The sequence below is a fragment of the Cydia splendana genome, chromosome 8 (assembly GCF_910591565.1).
Source record: "Cydia splendana chromosome 8, ilCydSple1.2, whole genome shotgun sequence".
In the NCBI taxonomy this organism is placed as follows: Eukaryota; Metazoa; Arthropoda; class Insecta; order Lepidoptera; family Tortricidae; genus Cydia; species Cydia splendana.
Window position 1 is genome coordinate 18,825,005 of NC_085967.1, and position 18,769 is coordinate 18,843,773.

Genomic DNA, 18,769 nt, shown 5'->3' on the forward strand with positions numbered 1-18,769 from the left:
CCTGCAAAAAAGGGTCTTAATTATTCTATTTAGCACCTGAGCGCGGGCTAGTCCAACGCTCAAAAAACCAGTGTAGGTGCGCTCTCCGATAACGCGCATTTGTTACGCATCTCGATGACACATTTTAGACTGGTTCTGTAGCGTTCGACTCGCCGGCACTCAGTAACCGAAGTACTGTACTTTTTATGCAGGTGGTTGTGGCACGTGGCACGAGCGGTTTTACTTAACAATAGACAATAGGATTAGCCGTCGGGATCTATTAGAAACCTACGAACTATACCAAGTCGATCGTAAAGGTCGTATCAAAACCAGTTCAAAACCATAAAAAAGGAATGTTCAATTACAATCTAATGGATTAACCAGGTAGCTGCTGACAATCATAAATTATCCTATTTCATTCAGGATTCAAGCCGGTGTCTTCAGCATTTGCGGCTTTTTATAATTAATATTTGTTTAATACTGTGGTGTGAGTAGGTACTACACAAAAATATCAATATCAAAAAAATAGTTAATTCTAAAATAATTTTATTGGTTTATAGCGGTTAAATAAAGTAATATATACGCAATTACCGAAAAATCAAACGATATTGATCATTTTGATCAGTCATCAAAGTAAATAAAATTAAGTATAAAACTACATACTGGCTACATCCATTTTCACAGAAAATTGGATTGCAATGGAAGGCCGATTAAATTTTATTCCCAATTTATTTACTAGCAGCCAACGATCTGAATAACTATAGCTTGGCAAAAAAGAGTAGAAATTAAAAAGTGGCAACACTGTAGTGTCGTCCCTTTCAAACCAATTTATATAAGAAAACGGGACAACACGACAGTGTTGCCACTTTTTAATTTCTACTCTTTTTTGCCAAGCTGTACTAACGATTAAGCGTCTTACAAAAACGTCACTTTTGACACTGACAGATCCAATCCATATCGTATCGAGCACTAATTTTTGACGTTTATTAAAATTAGAATCAGGCCGTGTGTCACGTTTTAAGTATTTTACTAAGGGACCGCTACAATGAGGAGATAAGAGACGTGTCTTTATTTTCCTTTCGCGTTGACGTGACGCGTGACCTACTTAGTGGGGAAACTTAGAACAGCTAACGCTCGACGAAATAAACGACGGACAAAATTAAAACAAAAATATTACTTTGCTAATCCGCAAAATAAAACAATTACGTGCTAGTTAATTAATCAGTACGGCTACCACCAGTTTTGACATTGACAGATACGCTCGCGTCTACGTAAATTACTTTCTATACATCTCGCTTACACTAATATGCGAGTACGAGCGAGATGCATAGAAAGTAAGTTACTTAGACACGAGCGTATCTGTCAATGTCAAAACTGGTGGTAGTGGTTCTGAAGGCCTACCGCGAACCACGTTCGACGTGTTGCTTCCCCGTGACACTTACGTACGTATTTACGAGTGCGACAGAGAGGCAACACGTCGAACGTGGTCCGCGGTAGCACTGAGGAATGCTACTGTTAACCCGTTCGTTATACTTACTTACTTATTTTTACATGCAATAAATTCAATGTTCCCACCCTCCCACCGTATAAATAAATATTCAAATATTTATAGGCCCGGATTTAGAGACGTAGGGGCCCTAGGCACTTGGTATAGCACTTAGAATTTAGGGGGGGGCCCTTTCCCCAACCACCAGCCAACCAGTAGGTACAAGACTCGACACGTGTTTCGCCTCTTTACGAAGAATCATCAAGAGACGCTTACTTACTTCGCTGGCTCAGCGACCCGAAGTGGATCTTGGCCTCTGACACTAGATTTCGCCATTCGTTCCTGTCCTGTACGATCTGACGCCATTCAGCCGCTTGGATGTCACACAGGTCTTTCTGGACTTCATCGATCCATCGACCATGAGACGCTGGATAGTGAAAATGTTGACGGTCAGGCGTCCAGTTGATATTTTGCGGATTAGCATAATATGGATTTCCGCAAAGTAACACCTGATTCTATTCATGATGATTTGATGAAATAAACGACAGACAGTTAATATATGTACCAAAAAATACCTACAATTTTCATCGGGTAGTAACTATAAATACTTACTAACTCATTAAATGATAAAACCATGATTAAGCAATCAGATCCCTGAATTTTATTAATTGAGTGTTAAATTTGGAGGATTCACGTTTTATGTAACTACTTAAAGTTTTTCTTAATTTAAATTAAAAGTGTTCTCTCTGTTGTTTAGTAAGTATGGAGACAACACGTGTGTCATGTCATGAGACGTCGGGATCCGGAAAATTCAGCGTATTTTACGGAAACAAGACTGGATATAGAAAGTATAGTGACAAATGCTCTTTCATTATGAGCATGATTGGTTGAAATAGCCTACCATAAGAACGCGTACACACTTGTGTTTATTTAATAAACATACTTATAGCGGGACAACCTCGATACATTCTGTGTGGAGTGGCGGGAGTGTGCATTAGACAGAGACAAGTGGCGGGAAAGAGGGGAGGCCTTTGCCCAGCAGTGGGACACACTAATAGGCTAAAGAAAAAAGAAAAAAAACAACTTATAGCAAATAAAAGTCATAGAAGAATATATGTATAGGTATTTTTTTTTACTTACTTATTATTATTTTAATTATGACTTGTAAATAAATACCTATAGTATTTTAGAAATAATTTCCAGAGAAATAAAAAAGAAGTAACTTAGGTAGGTGCAAAAATCTAAGGCATCCTATATCCGATTGATTTTCTTGTAACCAAATTAAAAAAAACACTGAAATTATATTTCTAACAAGCGGCACGCAGAGGAGAGCCGTCAGTTATAAATTCATATAGTTAATGGTTGAAATTAAAATTTCACACTAGACAAAATAATTTCACGTACTTAATTATCCTGTCTAATATCGTATACAAGAACAGACGGTACTTCGTCTAATATATTCTCGTATGCAGTAAAATTTGACAGGACCTACTTGGAAATTCTGAATTTTAATATTATGCAGATTAGGCGGACGCTCTCCGCGCTTGACTCTAAATAACCCGAAAGTCTGCACTAATAAAAACTCTAGTCTGGTAATTTCTACAAAAAAAAACATTCCGACCAAATAGTACTAACTACCTATCTATACCTTATGTACCTATATGGAAGGCACCTGATCGAACACCTAATTAAAAACTGTCCAAGATACGCATATGGAAGATGTGTCCACGAGACTATCTGTGGGAAATATCACGATATTGACTCGTACAATATAAAACATATCACAGGAAAAGAAGAAACACTGGACTCATTTATAACATACACAAAATACATAATAGATACTCTCAGGAATTTCAACGGAATATAATATAGGTTATTACCTGTATTATGTTTTGTTGAAGTTCTTGAGGGTTATTACCCTTACCTGGTTTGCAGCAGTTCTGCTGCCCATCATGGCGAATACCTCCCTACCTAAAACTTGGGGCAGGTTCACCCGTACTATTGTGGGAACCTGTCCAAAACCACTAAACAGACACCGCAATCCACTACCAATACAGCTCTTACTAAAAACAAAGAGCAAACGGCCGCCCGTATCTATAGCGAGGACCGTTTGACTCAAATCAATTACTCAATAACACAAAAAAAAAACCTGCCGTATTAAGAATCTATTAAGGTATATACGCTTAATATTTTCGATATCATGAAAAAATTAAAATGAGAATGATAAATTAATAAATTAAACAACTGTACCGATATTCGAAACCTAAGAATAATATTGAGAATGGCAACATTGTGTTGTCGGTCGTATTGTCCTTTTCTAGCATATACGTCCCTCTCTCTCTCTCACATTCCCACCACAGAGCAGTTGGTTTTGACAGGTGTTTGACAGTTACCGCCAAAACAAATTTCCAAGTCATTGGCTTGCTGTTTTTCCATCTGGAAGGTCGTGAAGCTAAACTGCTGGTGAGTTTTTGAATTTGTACCCCAGTTTAGCTGACTATATTGAAAAACAGTTTCTAACGGCTTTTGCCGTTCGAAATAAATATTTAAATTTAGTTGTCCGTTAAACTATCTAGCAAATAAAAACGATCCGGAATAGTGATGTGCAAGTGTTTTCAAAGGCTGCCTGCGCGCACCGTGGCTATGCCAATGAAAATACTAAAACACATGTTAGAAAACACATCGAGCTGGTAAAGCGTGCACGTGTCACCATTATAATTTAATTTTATACCTACATTAAGTCTCTTCACAGTCTTGTTAGTTTAAATCTTTGTGTGTGTGTATAATAACGGTTGAAATTATAATACTTAAATGGTGATCTGTGGAGGCATACCCTTCAATTTTCAAGTGATTTATGTTTTCGAATACGAAAGGATCGGATAGTTAATACGTGTTACGTAGAACCTACGTATGAAGGTAGAAGCTTATAGACGTGTAGGTTTTATCTGCCCAAGTATCTATCAGCAATTTGTCTTTTTATCCCGTTCCGGGTAAATATAATATTTATTGCAAAATTTATTTTTTGGTAATAAACTTGCTGATAAATAATGTGTACCCGCTTAGGAGTCGACGAAGCCCCGCTTCGCGGGGCTTCTATTTCCGCTCTGAGGGACACAAGGTAACGAACAAACCTACATCGCAAACATTGCATTTATTTTTGTGGAAAGTGAGTACTTCGGCAGTACATAAACTTAAATCTGACTAGACATAGAGAGAGATTAGCATGGCTCTGCGCAAGAATGACATGCGAAATCGTGAAGTATTTCACTCTTTATCTACCAACTTATATCTCTCCAACTAGATCTTTGATTTAAATTGGTTAAAATGTAGGTAGGTACCTACTTAAATAAGTAACTTAGCAGGTACTTACAGCCTAAAAAGGTTAAGGAAAGAACTCTTGCATGTACTTGCTATATGTGCTTGTGTTATTTTGGATTTAAATAATTTGATTATTAATTCGATACGTAACTACATACAAGAGGGTCAATTCTTAAGCCTACCTACCTACCTACATAAATAGTACACTTGTAAACGTTTCAAATAAAATCGGAAGCCTGTGATTTGGAAGGGCATTAACGATACGGGAATCTTTAGATTGATTCATTGACGAAGACGCATGGTTTGGTTCATATTGTCAAATTATATTAGTTAACTGTAGAGTTAAAGTTTAGTTTTGGCAAATCTGCGCGTCACCGTGAATGACACTCTCTAAAAGTGCCTGTTAAAGCCTGCTTAAAGCCTTTCACCTTGTCGAGCAAGGAACCCGCAACTAAGGGAATATTACCCACAGGGTATTTGATTTGAATGTGTACGGGATGCGCCTCGTACAGTCTTGAGATGATAGTTGATAATGATAACACTGCAGTTTCCACCGAAATAACGATTTATTGATAATATGATAAATTGATACAATAAGCGGCTTAATGAATACACTCCGCGGCGGTCGGGCATGTACTGTCTTAAAATAGGTAATAAGTATATGCTATGTGACGGAAAGTGCTGACGGGCGAAATGTTAACCTTTGTACGGACCGTACATGCTCCCGGGCGCGAGATGAAATTAAGATAAAAAATTACAAAAAATATTAGACTTACAAAAGTATGCAATAAAATGATAAAACTTATAAAATAAACACAATATTAAATCATTCACTCGCAGCGAAGCGTCCTCCAACGATGGGTGACGTGGCCTTGTCGAGTCCCCGTGCTCTTGAAAGGTAAGTTCTCGAGTTGGTTGTGGGGTGCGCGTTGATCTTAGGCGTGTGGTGCGGGTTGGCTTCCTCTCGGTTGTCATCTCTGGCAACGTACTGAATTCTGATATTCGCAGATGCGTCGCTGGGGGGCACAGGAGGTATCCGCGCCGAACAGCGAAGACGCAAGCGTTTCCATAGATACACGCTGAATACTACTATGGCGGCGCCTAGTAGTAAGTATACAAGGACGTACTGGTGGACGTCATGGGTTGATAATCGGGTGGCTAAGATATCAGCTTCACTAGCCTTCATTTGTTCGACTTGTCGATCGATATCCATAAACTGTTTCTTGAAATCCTTGCTAATAGACGAATTAGAAACGTTGTCTTCATGTATAGGTATTGATAAGTTTATGATATTATTAATAGGAGGCATTACTATCTTCACTAAATCTGGCTGGATGTTAAGCTTGTTCGTGTGATATTTATGGGCGAATATTGTGAGAGATTCGCTTTTAATGACACAGCCATCTCCTAGGGAAATAATGCCTGCTCCGCTTATTTGCTCGGCGGTAACTTGAGATGCACATATGATTCTTATGGTTCGATGACCGCAGGTGAAGAATAGATAATTGTTTTGTTTATTCAACCTTTCCCATTTGTCCATGCAAGGTAGCTTAATACTCCTGCATTTTGACTCATTTTTATCCTTGATACACAAGTTGTCGTCTTCGTTCATGTGATATATTGGCCTTTGTAAAGGGCATATGTGATTTGATATATCATATTGTTTACACTCATCGGCTTCTTTCTCTGAGAGCGGGATGAAAGAGTCCTTTTGTATGTTCATGGCAACATACTCGGAAATAGGTATAATACTGATCATTGCTTCACTTTGCTGTTGAGGAACAGGTATCAGGTGGTAGATTTCGTAGTCGTCCCGGCTGGCTAACGGAATCTTGATTTCAAATATGAGGTACTTGGTCGTCATCCTTGTCTTGACCTTGAGCAATTGATAGATGTCTTGTAGATCTGTTTGTATATTTTCAATTGGAATAGTTAAGTCCTTTGATAACTGGCCGGAAATTATGCTTAACTCTTTCCTTAGCTGAGCTGGAGTCAATAAGTGAAAATTAAACTGTCCATGGTGAACGTCGGTGATAGTATTGATAAAGTTGCGGTTAAGGATTTTATGTTGCTTGTCCATGGCCTCTTCCACTCTTTTTAGTAAATTATATTCAGCCTCAACCACTGAAGTCTGATTTTTCCACAGCAACGCCAGGTGTTTCTCATTATCTCTGATAAGTTTGATATCCTTTTCGTATTGTTGAGCGAAACGTTCGTCCAGTATTCCAAACAAAGTGTTCGCGACATATCCGACTCCGTTGGCAAGGCCGCGCCGGCGGCGAGCCGGGCGTGTGAGCTGCTGAGCTAGCATTATGCTGTTGTAGTACTCTAATTCCGCGAATCCGTGCCTTAGTTGTATGAGAATAACGTCGCATTTTGATTGCTTGTCTGCCTTGATACACATGTTCTCTAATGAGTGAAGATATTCTTTTAATAATTTTTGTCCTTGCCAATAAGGTCCCATGTTGTAATAAGCAATAAGCTTCCATTCGTCGCGAATAAGGTGCATATTTGATATCTTGTCGAAATAAATTCCTTGATGTTTATTTATGTTCGTAAGGCTGTGCTCACACTGGACGGGTGATATTATTGCGAATAATAGCATGAGCGCAAGTGTCAGTAAGTTTCGCGTTCTCTTAGGACGTCGTTTAACATCGGGCTCTGCTTTTTTCGGTTCGGGGTCGGATTTCAACTCTTCTTTCGTTTCTTGATTAACAGGCAGTTTTGATAATTTGGTAATGGGTCTCTTGAGCAATCCATTCTTTGTTTTGATTGATACTACACGTACATATCCGTCGTGACCTTGATGAACGGTCACAACCTTGCCAAGTGCCCACTTTCCGGCTGGCAAGTTGGCATCGTGAATGATAACTATGTCTCCGACCTTTAAGTTCTCTTTTGGTTTTTGCCACTTGCTTCGTTTTGATAATTCACACAAATATTCTGATTTCCATCTCTTCCATACGTCTGAGAATATTTTTTGCACAAGTTGCCATCTCGTCCGCTCGTCTCTTTCGGTTTCGTATATTGTCAAATTTGGACCACTTGATAAGAAGTGAGACGGCGTCAGAAAATCCAAGTCGTCCGGGTCTTCAGAGATAGCACACAATGGTCTGCTGTTAAGACATGCTTCCACCTGGGATAACTGAGTTGATAATTCTTCATAGGTCAGTTTCTGTTCACCCATGACTCTGCGAAGATGATGCTTGAGGCTTTTTACTGAAGCCTCCCACAAACCTCCTGCACTGGGCCATGATGGGGCATTAAAATGCCATTCAATTTCCATCTCTGATATAGTCGTGAAGAACTCTGCGTCCAAGGTGTTTTTCAAGTCTATAATTTCCTCGTGTAGTCGCTTGTTTGCTCCAATAAAATTTGTCCCCTGGTCACTGTAAATGTGCCGTGGAGTTCCTCGACGCGCTGCCATTCGGCGAAGAGCTGATAAAAATGCTGAGCTGCTGAGGTCTGATACAAGTTCGAGGTGTATGGCCTTCGTCGCCATACACACAAATACTGCTACATATCCTTTCGTTGTCTTTATACCTCGGCCTTTATTTGATTTAACGTCAATAAAGCCGGTATAATCAACGCCGGTGTGATAAAACGGGCGTGTCGGGTTAGACCGCGCCGCCGGCAAGTCTCCCATGATTTGTTCTTGCTTCATAGCTCTATGGCGAATACAAGTGACACAATTGTTGATATGTTTTTTAACTGCTCGATTCCCTCCTATGATCCAAAATTGATATCTGAGCTGCCTCAAGGTCAGACGAGCTCCACCGTGAAGGGTCAGTTTGTGAGCATTTTCTATGAGAAGATCGGTTACGTGACCTTTGTGAGGGATGACAAGTGGATATTTCATGTTTGGGTCAATATTTGCCTTTCCTATTCTTCCTCGTACTCTGAGCAGCCCATTGTCGTCCAAAAAGGGATTTAATGATAAAATGGTACTTCTCGATTTCACTTGCCCATGTCGAGACAAGTTGTGAATATCCTCGCCAAATGATTCTTGTTGCACATGTTTGATAATCATATTTCTTGCTTTTCGTAATTCCGCCACCGTAAGATAAGGTACTGTAGGCTTGCATGTTGATACGGCGCGTAGTATCCATGCTAATACTCGCGTCATACGGTTGATATTGCTGTGCTTGATAATTAAGTCACTTACGACGTTATTGCCTTGTAGCGTCGTGACGTTTGTTTGTTTTGATACTTTGATATCTTCATCGGTTGTATATTTCTCTTCTTGGGGGTTTTCTTCAAATGTAGATAGCCAGGAAGGTCCTGTCCACCACAAGGGATGTTCTTTTAACTGCGTAGCGCTGATTCCGCGACTCGCGTAGTCTGCCGGATTATCGGCAGATGTGACGTAACGCCAGCAATCCGAAGGCGCCATTTCTTTGATAACTTGTACTCTATTTGATACAAACGGCTTCCATCGGTTGATATCACCTTGTAACCACCCTAAAACGGCGGTTGAATCCGTCCAACAGAAAAGCTTGATATTATTTATTGATAAACTTTCCATGACGTTTTTCAATAATTTGGAAAGTAGCAACGCTGAGCTCAGTTCCAGCCTGGGCAAGGACACAGCTTTCTTGGCTGGCACGAGCTTAGATTTGGCAGCCACTATGGTTATCTTTGGGGGCGTTGAGCTTGATCCGGTACAGTCGCTTCGAATAACACTGTAAATGACGCACGCATACGCACGTTCTGAGGAATCACAAAAGGCGTGCAATTCGATCGTGTCCTTTCCTTCGTTTTGTAACCATCTAGGGATTTTCATATGATTGATTTGATATAGGTCTTGCTTGATACTTTTCCACTCGTTTTCAATTGTTTCTGATACTTGATCGTCCCATTTCAAATCTTCTTCTTTCCAGACCGATTGAAATAATAGCTTCAGTTTTGTTGTTGTAGGGCACAACCACCCTAGAGGGTCGAAGATCTTCGAAATGTCTGATAATAGTGAGCGTTTCGTGGTCACCAGTCGGCGACGGTTGTATTTTAAGTTGGAATGTAAATTCGTCGTCTTGAGGGTTCCATCGCAGCCCCAAGGTTTTTTGCGACTCTTGATGTTTGAAATCGAATGATTGTTGTTTTGTGGTGTCCACACCTTCTAGCAATCTGGGGTTATTCGATGACCATTTCCGTAAGTTGAAACCCCCCGCTCTAAGGAGGTTGATAAGATCCGTTTGCAATTTCTTTGCTGATATGATATCGTGCGTGCCACTTAGAAGGTCGTCCATGTAGAAATCTTGATCCAATATTTTTGCTGCTTCAGGATATTGATGACCTTCGTCAAGGGCCAGCTGTTTCAAAGTCATCATTGCTAAAAACGGTGCTGCCTTTGTGCCATAAGTCACCGTCGTTAATGCATATTCTCGTAGTGTTTGTTTTGGATGATCTCTCCAAATAATTTTCTGATAAAGTTGATCTTTTTCGTGACACAATATCTGGCGAAACATTTTTTCTATGTCCGCGAGAAAGACAATTTTATATTGCCTCCATCTTAAAATCAATTTAAATAAATCTGATTGTAAATTGGGCCCACTGTACATTTCATCATTCAAGCTGTAACCCGACGATGTGGGTGCTGACGCGTTATAAACAACACGAAGAGCTGTAGTTGATGATTCAGCGCGTTGCACACAGTGATGTGGTAAGTAGTTGCTAGGTTGTGTGTCTCTTTCGCACTCGCGCATATGTCCCAGTTCGTAGTATTCGTTGATAAATGATTTGTAACCTTCCGATAATTTTTCATTTTTCATAAGTTTTCTCTCAAGTTGATAAAATTGTGCCACTACCTTGTTTCTTGACTCCCCCAATTTTTCTTCAATGTCCGGTTTCAGGGGTAATCGTACCACATAGCGTCCGTCGCCTCGGCGCGTGGTTTCTGATTTGTATTGATTGATACAATATTGATCTTCTGTTGATAAGTTGTCCGAATTTTCGGCGATGTCTTCTATTGCCCAAAATCTGCTGATATCTTCAATGTTGTTTAAAACCATATTGCAATGATAAGACTTCATGTCACCGCAGAGAAGCCACCCAAGATGAGAGTCCAGGGCTATGGGGGTTACGTCATCTACCCTGAGGACAGAGCCCAAAATGATTCTTGCGTAAACACCTGCGCCCAATAAAATGTCAATGGGGTTGCTGACATTGAACTCGGGGTCTGCCAGCTGTAAGCCTTCAAGATGCGGCCATAAAGGCTTGATAAATGATTCATTTGGTAAGTCTATGGTAAGACGGTTCATTATGTAAACTTTTGTGGTAAATGTGTAATCCGTATGCATAGATTCGGCCTTGATAATAGTAAATCCTTTGCAGCTACTCTCCTTTTTTCCGATTCCAAAGACCGTACCACTGTAATTTTGACGTGGTAGGCCTAGTAGTTGGGCAGCGTTTTCTGATATGAGGTTTAGCTGGCTTCCTGGGTCGATTAAGGCTCTAAACTTGATATAAGATCCATCCTTTGTCTGCACCTTAATTTGGGCAGTCGATAATAGAGTGTCCAAATCTTCATCTTGAAACACGTGTACCACGTTTTTTGATGTACTTTGTTCATTTGTGGCCCCCTTTTTCTTGCTGACAAAGGCCTCGTGGAGTATCGTATTATGTTCGCCGTTGCATTGCTTGCAACGTTTTTCCGACAAACATGGATTGCCGTAATGTTTGTATAAGCAGTTCGGACATATTTCCTTTGTTGTTATTGTTGCAAGTTTCGTCTCGGGTGTCATGCCTAGAAACTTCGAGCATCGAAATAGATCATGATTATAAGTGCAACAAGGACACTTGAAATTGTTGCTTGAAAATGATTGATGATTTTTTGCTTGATTTCCTTGATAATTCTTGTTTGGCGAATAATGATAATTTCGGTTTTCTTTGATAACACCTTCGGAGCGGGGGTTTTGATATGACGAAGGCTTGCCGCCAAACCTTTTTTCGTAGTTGGTATGTTGAACAGGTTTCGTTTGCTCTTGTTTTCGCCGAGATGATTCTAGCGCAGTAAATTTTGCTTCTAAGAATGACAAAAATTCAGCCAGTGTAGGTAGCTCCCTCGGGTCCGCTACATGCTCGACGTAGTCGTGATGAGAGTCAGCATCTAATTTTTGTGCTAGTAGATGTACAATTAACGGGTCCCACGTAGATGTGTCAACACTGTCAACGCCCAAATTTTGTATGGCGTGAAGGCATTCTTTAGTGTTGTCGTGTAACCTTTTTATTGCTACGGCAGTCTGCTGTTGCATAGTGGGTAGTCCAAGAAGGATGTTGACATGGGAACTGAATATTAATTTGGTGTTGTTGTAGCGATGATTTAAAATTTCCCAGCAAACTTGATAATTGTCGGTACTGATTTTTAAATGCTGGATAAGCTTCTCTGCCTCGCCCTTGACCTTACTTTTTAAGAACTGCATTTTTTGCGCGTTTGATATAGAGTTGTTCTTGTGTATGGTTTCTGTGAACAAATCCTTAAAAGATGTCCATTGATGATAATTTCCATTGAAGATGGGTATTTCTATTTTTGGAGTTGATTTTTCTCGGTGCGAAGAGTCCCACATCTTGATATTGATACGTTTTTTGATATCGTTGTATTTTTGTTCGCACTGGTTGTAGGTTTCTTCGTATTCCGGCTTTTCGTTGATTTGTTCACTGTCGATTTCCCAATGTAAGGTGTCGATGGCGGTCCACCGAGCCTGCACGGTTTTTAAAGCATCTTCGAATTCCCACCGTTCGGTGAGTAATTCTAATCTAGTGTTGTTGATAGCGCGTTGGAAAGCCTTGAAGTTACTTTGTTGCTTACGGTACATCTCTTCCAACTTACTTTGATTACCGCGTTCAGCCATTTGAGCAATTTTGGGTGCCGAAGATTGCGGGGTTGAGGTACCGGCTTGTTCTTCCGGTGGGTGATTCCAGTCCATTTTCAAGTGAAACTGGGGAGTAGCGGGCCTGATAATAGACTTTGTCTCTATAACTAGGGACTGTTGCAAAAGGTTGCGAGTTTCGTGATAAATGCTTGATACTCGATCATGATGATTTTCGGCAAAGTAAATATAATCTTGATTTTCAAACTCGCAGAGAGCAACATGATTTGTCTGGAACTCCTTCCAGTATTGTTCTAGAGTTTCTGAACGTCTTTGGATATTTTGAGGAGTCTTACGTTCAGCGCCGTCTTTTTTAAAATTGATAAGGAGCTTTTCAATAGCAATGGCAAGTTGATTTTGTTTATTTAGTAGTCCCTCCATTTTAGAAGTTTTGCCAATAATTTGATATGATAACTAAACAACCGATGATAATGATGATACAACTCCGAACGAAGACCGTCGGAAATTTGTGTTTAAGTGTCCTTCGTGGATATATGCGCCTTCTCAATCAGACGGTGAGACCCGCTTGTGGGAAGCCGCCTAACCGATTCGCTATCGCACAAAGTTCACGTTCACACAAACTTGCTTAAAGTTTGATCTTGATAATCTTGATATGTTGCTTGATATATTTAATACTGATACTGACGGCTTTGATATTTCACACGGCGATAGTGTCACAGCTCCTGGTCACGTTGCGTCAACACGTGGCGTGGTCCAGGTATAGGGTTGTGCACTGATCCAAATTTTCGAAGGACCAAAAAGATGTACGGGATGCGCCTCGTACAGTCTTGAGATGATAGTTGATAATGATAACACTGCAGTTTCCACCGAAATAACGATTTATTGATAATATGATAAATTGATACAATAAGCGGCTTAATGAATACACTCCGCGGCGGTCGGGCATGTACTGTCTTAAAATAGGTAATAAGTATATGCTATGTGACGGAAAGTGCTGACGGGCGAAATGTTAACCTTTGTACGGACCGTACAGAATGATATTCTTAAACCTACGTCTGTTATGGTTCCACCTGCGTGAGGTGTGCCTAAGAGAATCTTTTATTCGTTCACAAACTAACGTCATGTTATTTGTGATAAAACCAATATATTATGTACCTATCTAAGCCTGCGCAAGGCTGCCATGTTTCCACCTGCGTAAGGTGTGCCAAAGAATCTTTGATTCGTTCACAAACTGACGTCAAGTTATTGATGATGATATTATAACCTATGTAAGCCTGCGCAAGGCATGTCAGACATATTCACAGAAATATAAATGATATGGTTATAACACAAGCGAGCGAGTAGGCCACAATAAAAAAATATATATATATTACAAAGATGAATTTGTAAATATCTCCTCTTAGAGAAAGTAAAAAGGGTTTAAAATAATGTTTTGGGTAAAAATCAGTCGAAATAGGCAAGGCTTCGTTATTAGAGTTTTCATTTCTGTTTACCAATCTATTCTAAGGGTCCCGAACACCCTGTTGGCTAAACCCAAAATTGGGCTAATTAACTGTGGTAAAAGTGAAAACTACTTACTATTTACAATAACATTTCTAAAATCATAAAAGGTAAAAAATAACCTAAGATTCCAGGCCTATCTCGACTCATTTTTATTTTAAAGATGATAAAATCTTTGCAACCTAATATATAAATAAAATTGTGGTCTGGAGACGCTAAGCCTCATAACTTGGGCGGCATAGATAATACTAAGAAATTTAGTCGCTGAATTTCGACTATAAGCCCAGGCAGAATATTGATAATTAGAATAAGGAGTGCTCAATCCTCCAAGGTCCAGATAATCTGTGGACTCTAATTAAATCAGGCTCGGTAAGCTCACGACACGACAGAGCTTACGATTCCATTCTGAAATAAGCTATGTTTACAATATATATTACTCATAGTGTGAAACAAACAGCCTGCTCAAGGTGTACAAAAGGTCCGTTTAACGGCCCTATGAATATCTAAAAACCTTTGAAGTCTAGGCCTGCTAAGGCAGACTAGAAATAAATATGATCCCAACGTAAGAGCAGCTCACAGTTGCATAAATTATATTTGCCTCGAGAGCACTAGTCTTTCAGTTAACATGTTTACGAGTACCTACCTATGTACACGATATGACCAAGGTTACCTACCTATTTAATTATTATATCCCTGACTGCCATGGTATGGGAAATTATTATGTGCTGACTGCTGGCGGTGCTGCACAAGCATGTTTGAAATAAAATATACAAAACTGGCCTACCGGGCGTTTATGAATTATGTATTTTACACCCTTATGTCTGTATTGTGACCCTGGAAGTTTTAAACCACCTGTATCGTAAGTGCTCCCATGCACGGATTAAGTTTATTATAAACTACCCATGCCCTAACCTCAAGGGCAAGTGCTTCTATGCACGGACCAGATACTGTTACCACTTAATTCACTTATCATGACTTGTCATAGTTTGAAACTACACGTTTAACAAATTTAAGAACGTGGAACGTACCCACTACAAAAGGTTTTTTTTAAAAACAGTGACTGAATGGTTTGCCCGAAAGGTTCTAGCACAACTTCTGGGCGGTCACGCCTAGGGCATGACCCTCTAGTTCTCAATTTATACAAAATTATAGCATTGTGATACTGTTCGCTTGCACAATAAAATAGAGAAACAGGAGCACGCCTTGCGAAAAGGCGAAGCTATTTTGAAACGCCAAACTTTCAAAAATGGATAGAAATATATAAATATGTCTTTGGTGTGGAACATGTACACCCAAACAAATGCAGTCATTTATTATATGTTGGCAAAACTCTGCCAAAGTGTTAGTCTGTCTGTACAGCGTAACCTGAAGGCATCAATGCACATGAATCTCTTGAAACATGGTGGATTAATTAATTTACACCCCGCCTGTGTCTTGCTCTTACCAAATCCACAAGTTAAGGACCTCAACCTATCTAGGTAGTTTCTTGCTCGAGACCTGAAAAAATGTTCACTATAATCTCATGCAGTCAAGTGTCGGAAAACTAGGTCCACACACTTAGCGCTACTGTGAATATATATCTAAAAAGTCTGTGGACTGCCTTCCAGGAAGCGGGATGCTAATAGACTAGCCTATATAGTAGGCCAGAGATATAGTATTCAAAAGCACACTGGTCCAAATCCAGTAATATTATATGTATTTCAAAATATAAAATAATTGACAATTCGGCGTATATTTGATATCAAAAAGTTACAATTATCCTTAGTTCATAAGGAGGATAAGTATACATAAATATCAAATAGATTCGACAAAGTGTTGACTCTAGCATTGGATGGAATAGGTCCCTCTTAAAGGGCCTCTGCGCTGTTGGCTTTGGGCCCACGGGTGCCCGGCAAAAGGTCGGGGACCCCATGGTCCGCACAGTTATTGCAAATAATGTATGATCACTAAATAAACACACAAATTTGCATTTTGGTTAAAAACACATATGCGATGAGCTAAGGTTTCGAATTAAGTACCTTATTCTTAATAATTTACTCACTGGAAAGAGGAAACTGAATATTCAGAATTAAGCAATGCTATGAATGGTTTACATAAATTAAACCACTTTAGCGTTCAGAACCAATCAAGCTTATGCCTACTAGTAGGCACCAGATAAGGTAAACTACTCTTACTGCATATATAGAAATTAATAAGTACACAAATTAGTAAGTAATAATAAGGTCACTTGATGATAGCTAAACATGAATATAAGCAGAATGAGCCTGCACCTTTACAAATATAATTGATAAGGTTCTGTGGCATTTCTATATTAACCATTTGAACGCCAAGAGCACCAAAAAGCGTCATAACTAGGCGTGCCCACATGAGTGTTAGGTATGTTATGGCTTAAGCTCTCAAAGTAACCTTCACAATTTTAAGTAAGGTTTGTTTAGGTACATCAGCTCGCGTTCGCGTTAGTAAAGCGTACAAAGGATTAAATGCATTTTATAGCTATAACCAAGTATATAGCTCACACTGACTCACAGTCATTAAAGGAATTCAGTAATTCCCTATGACATTTTAGTAAGTAGGTACCCAATATTAACTTTGTGGGTAGTGATAGTGAATTATAACGAATATTTATAATATTCGTCTACTTAATCCCGAGGGATTCTGGAAATAAGAAAGGTCTTGTCCTTATAATATTCCTGCAACTGCTTACTTTACTAGATAATTATTATCAAATTTGTTAATAATTGGGAGTTATAAATAAAAACTACTCGAGTACTTTATGATTTTATTCTTTTCATACTTGAATTACATCACTCCTTATCACAGATGTTGTATGCTCCTTGAAGAGTAGACTGACTTATCTCATCTTCTTTTACCTAGTTTTCACATACATATAATTAAGTACAGCACCATTGTGGTGACTCATTTTTTCTTTTTGAACATTTATAAGTACATTAAGTACGTATATGAAATGTAAAGTTAGTAACATAATATAATGGTATATCAAATTGTATGCTTTACATAATACCTCTCTCCTCACAGGTGTTAAAATAAAGGGTGTACTACATAATTAATTAAACACTCGTAATATAATAATATGACATATACATAATAAGTACATGTATAATCACATTGGCTTGGCGTCTTCCCACCACCAGGCGATAACAAACACGTCTCAATATTATTCTTAGGTTTCGAATATCGGTACAGTTGTTTAATGACAGCGTTTTACACAAAAATAAAACGCTAATTAAATAACTTACCATATTCGAAACCTAAAGTTTTAATCCTGCCTGGTGCAAATATGTATAATTTTGAGACAATGACTTGGAAATTTGTTTTGGCGGTAACTGTCAAACACCTGTCAAAACCAACTGCTCTGTGGTGGGAATGTGTGAGAGAGAGAGGGACGTATATGCTAGAAAAGGACAATACGACCGACAACACAATGTTGCCATTCTCAATATTATTCTTAGGTTTCGAATATGGTAAGTTATTTAATTAGCGTTTTATTTTTGTGTAAAACGCTGTCATTAAAATGAAATATTTGTTGACTGTTTGGCTTTTATGCTAACGACAAACCTTAGCATTAGTTCCCTAAGCATTATTAGTGTTGCATCACTTTTCTATATTCAGTATTGTAAGGTGTAGGAAATGAAATCAAATTACCTAGGTAATTACAGGCTATTTTTCTATTTCTCAATTCGATTGCTGAAGTACAATTAAATGAAATGCCGCCAGCATCCTTGGTACAATGCCTCAAGGGCCTATTTTAGATTTAAGCTAGTTATTAATTTCGTTTAGTAGTACCACTGTATATATATTGTATGTAAATAAATGTTAAAAAAAAATTTTCATTAAATGATACATAGGTGTATTTGATGGTACCGTTACGTAAACATAGAAGTAAATTTTATGTTTTATGAAGCTAGGTACTGAATTTATCACAAGATGTAAAACTAACCGTCGGTGGCACGTTTGCATCGTAAGCGGCCCGCATTCAGACGTAATCTGGCTAATTCAGATGAATTATTCAGCAGTGCTACAACCTGATGACGTGTTAACGCCGGTGCTAATCGGCACAGTCAGAGCGTTTGCTATTAGAAGGAGCACAGTTTGCCAAAAGCTGGCTGCATCGCATTTAGGCTAGTTAATTGTTCTTATGGGTACTTTAGAATTTAGTGTAGATTGTAAAAATAATCATCAGCATTACTCATTACCTACAAGGTTATTTGGTCCAAAAATAGGCAACTTAATCCTTTAATGGACCAGATTTAAAAAATCCGAAGCCTCATTGCTAATTAATAGTCCTAAAATTTGTGCCTAAGAAAAAATACTAAAAAGAATATTGTTATAGGATGGTACCTACTTATTGCCTAAAAATACCTGAGTACTTATACCCTATAAGAAGGCGGGCTAGAAAGAGGGGCAAATGCAGATACACTTAGGCCACATGTTACATTTCAGTCAGTTTCACTAAGTGGCAGCATATATATTTTGAGAGCATACGGCCTAGCCTAAGGTGTAGGAAAAAAGTCGAATTGATGTCCTCCGATTTTTGTGAGTCCGTCATTTACCGACTTGAAATAGGAAGTACTCAATTCGTTATTAGGAAGAGCAACTGGTGACAGGCGTGGCTCACTCCGCGATTTCGTCGCTTTGCTAC

General features: G+C 39.0%; 1 protein-coding gene and 1 non-coding gene across 2 annotated transcripts; one reads left to right on the plus strand and one right to left on the minus strand.

Moving 5' to 3' along the window:
• The first annotated feature begins 4,635 nt into the window (after positions 1-4,635).
• On the plus strand, positions 4,636-4,739 carry LOC134793295 (U6 spliceosomal RNA). The gene has a single exon (XR_010144535.1). It is a non-coding gene; the product is annotated as a U6 spliceosomal RNA (small nuclear RNA).
• Positions 4,740-9,612: 4,873 nt separating this feature from the next.
• On the minus strand, positions 9,613-12,705 carry LOC134793097 (uncharacterized). Its single transcript, XM_063764622.1, has one exon. The coding sequence runs from the start codon at positions 12,703-12,705 to the stop codon at positions 9,613-9,615; it is 3,093 nt and encodes a 1,030-aa protein (XP_063620692.1).
• Positions 12,706-18,769: the final 6,064 nt, after the last annotated feature.

Excerpts from the sequence above, each read along its gene's own strand:
- LOC134793097 (XM_063764622.1), bottom strand. The coding sequence starts at position 12,705 with ATGGACTGGAATCACCCACCGGAAGAACAAGCCGGTACCTCAACCCCG.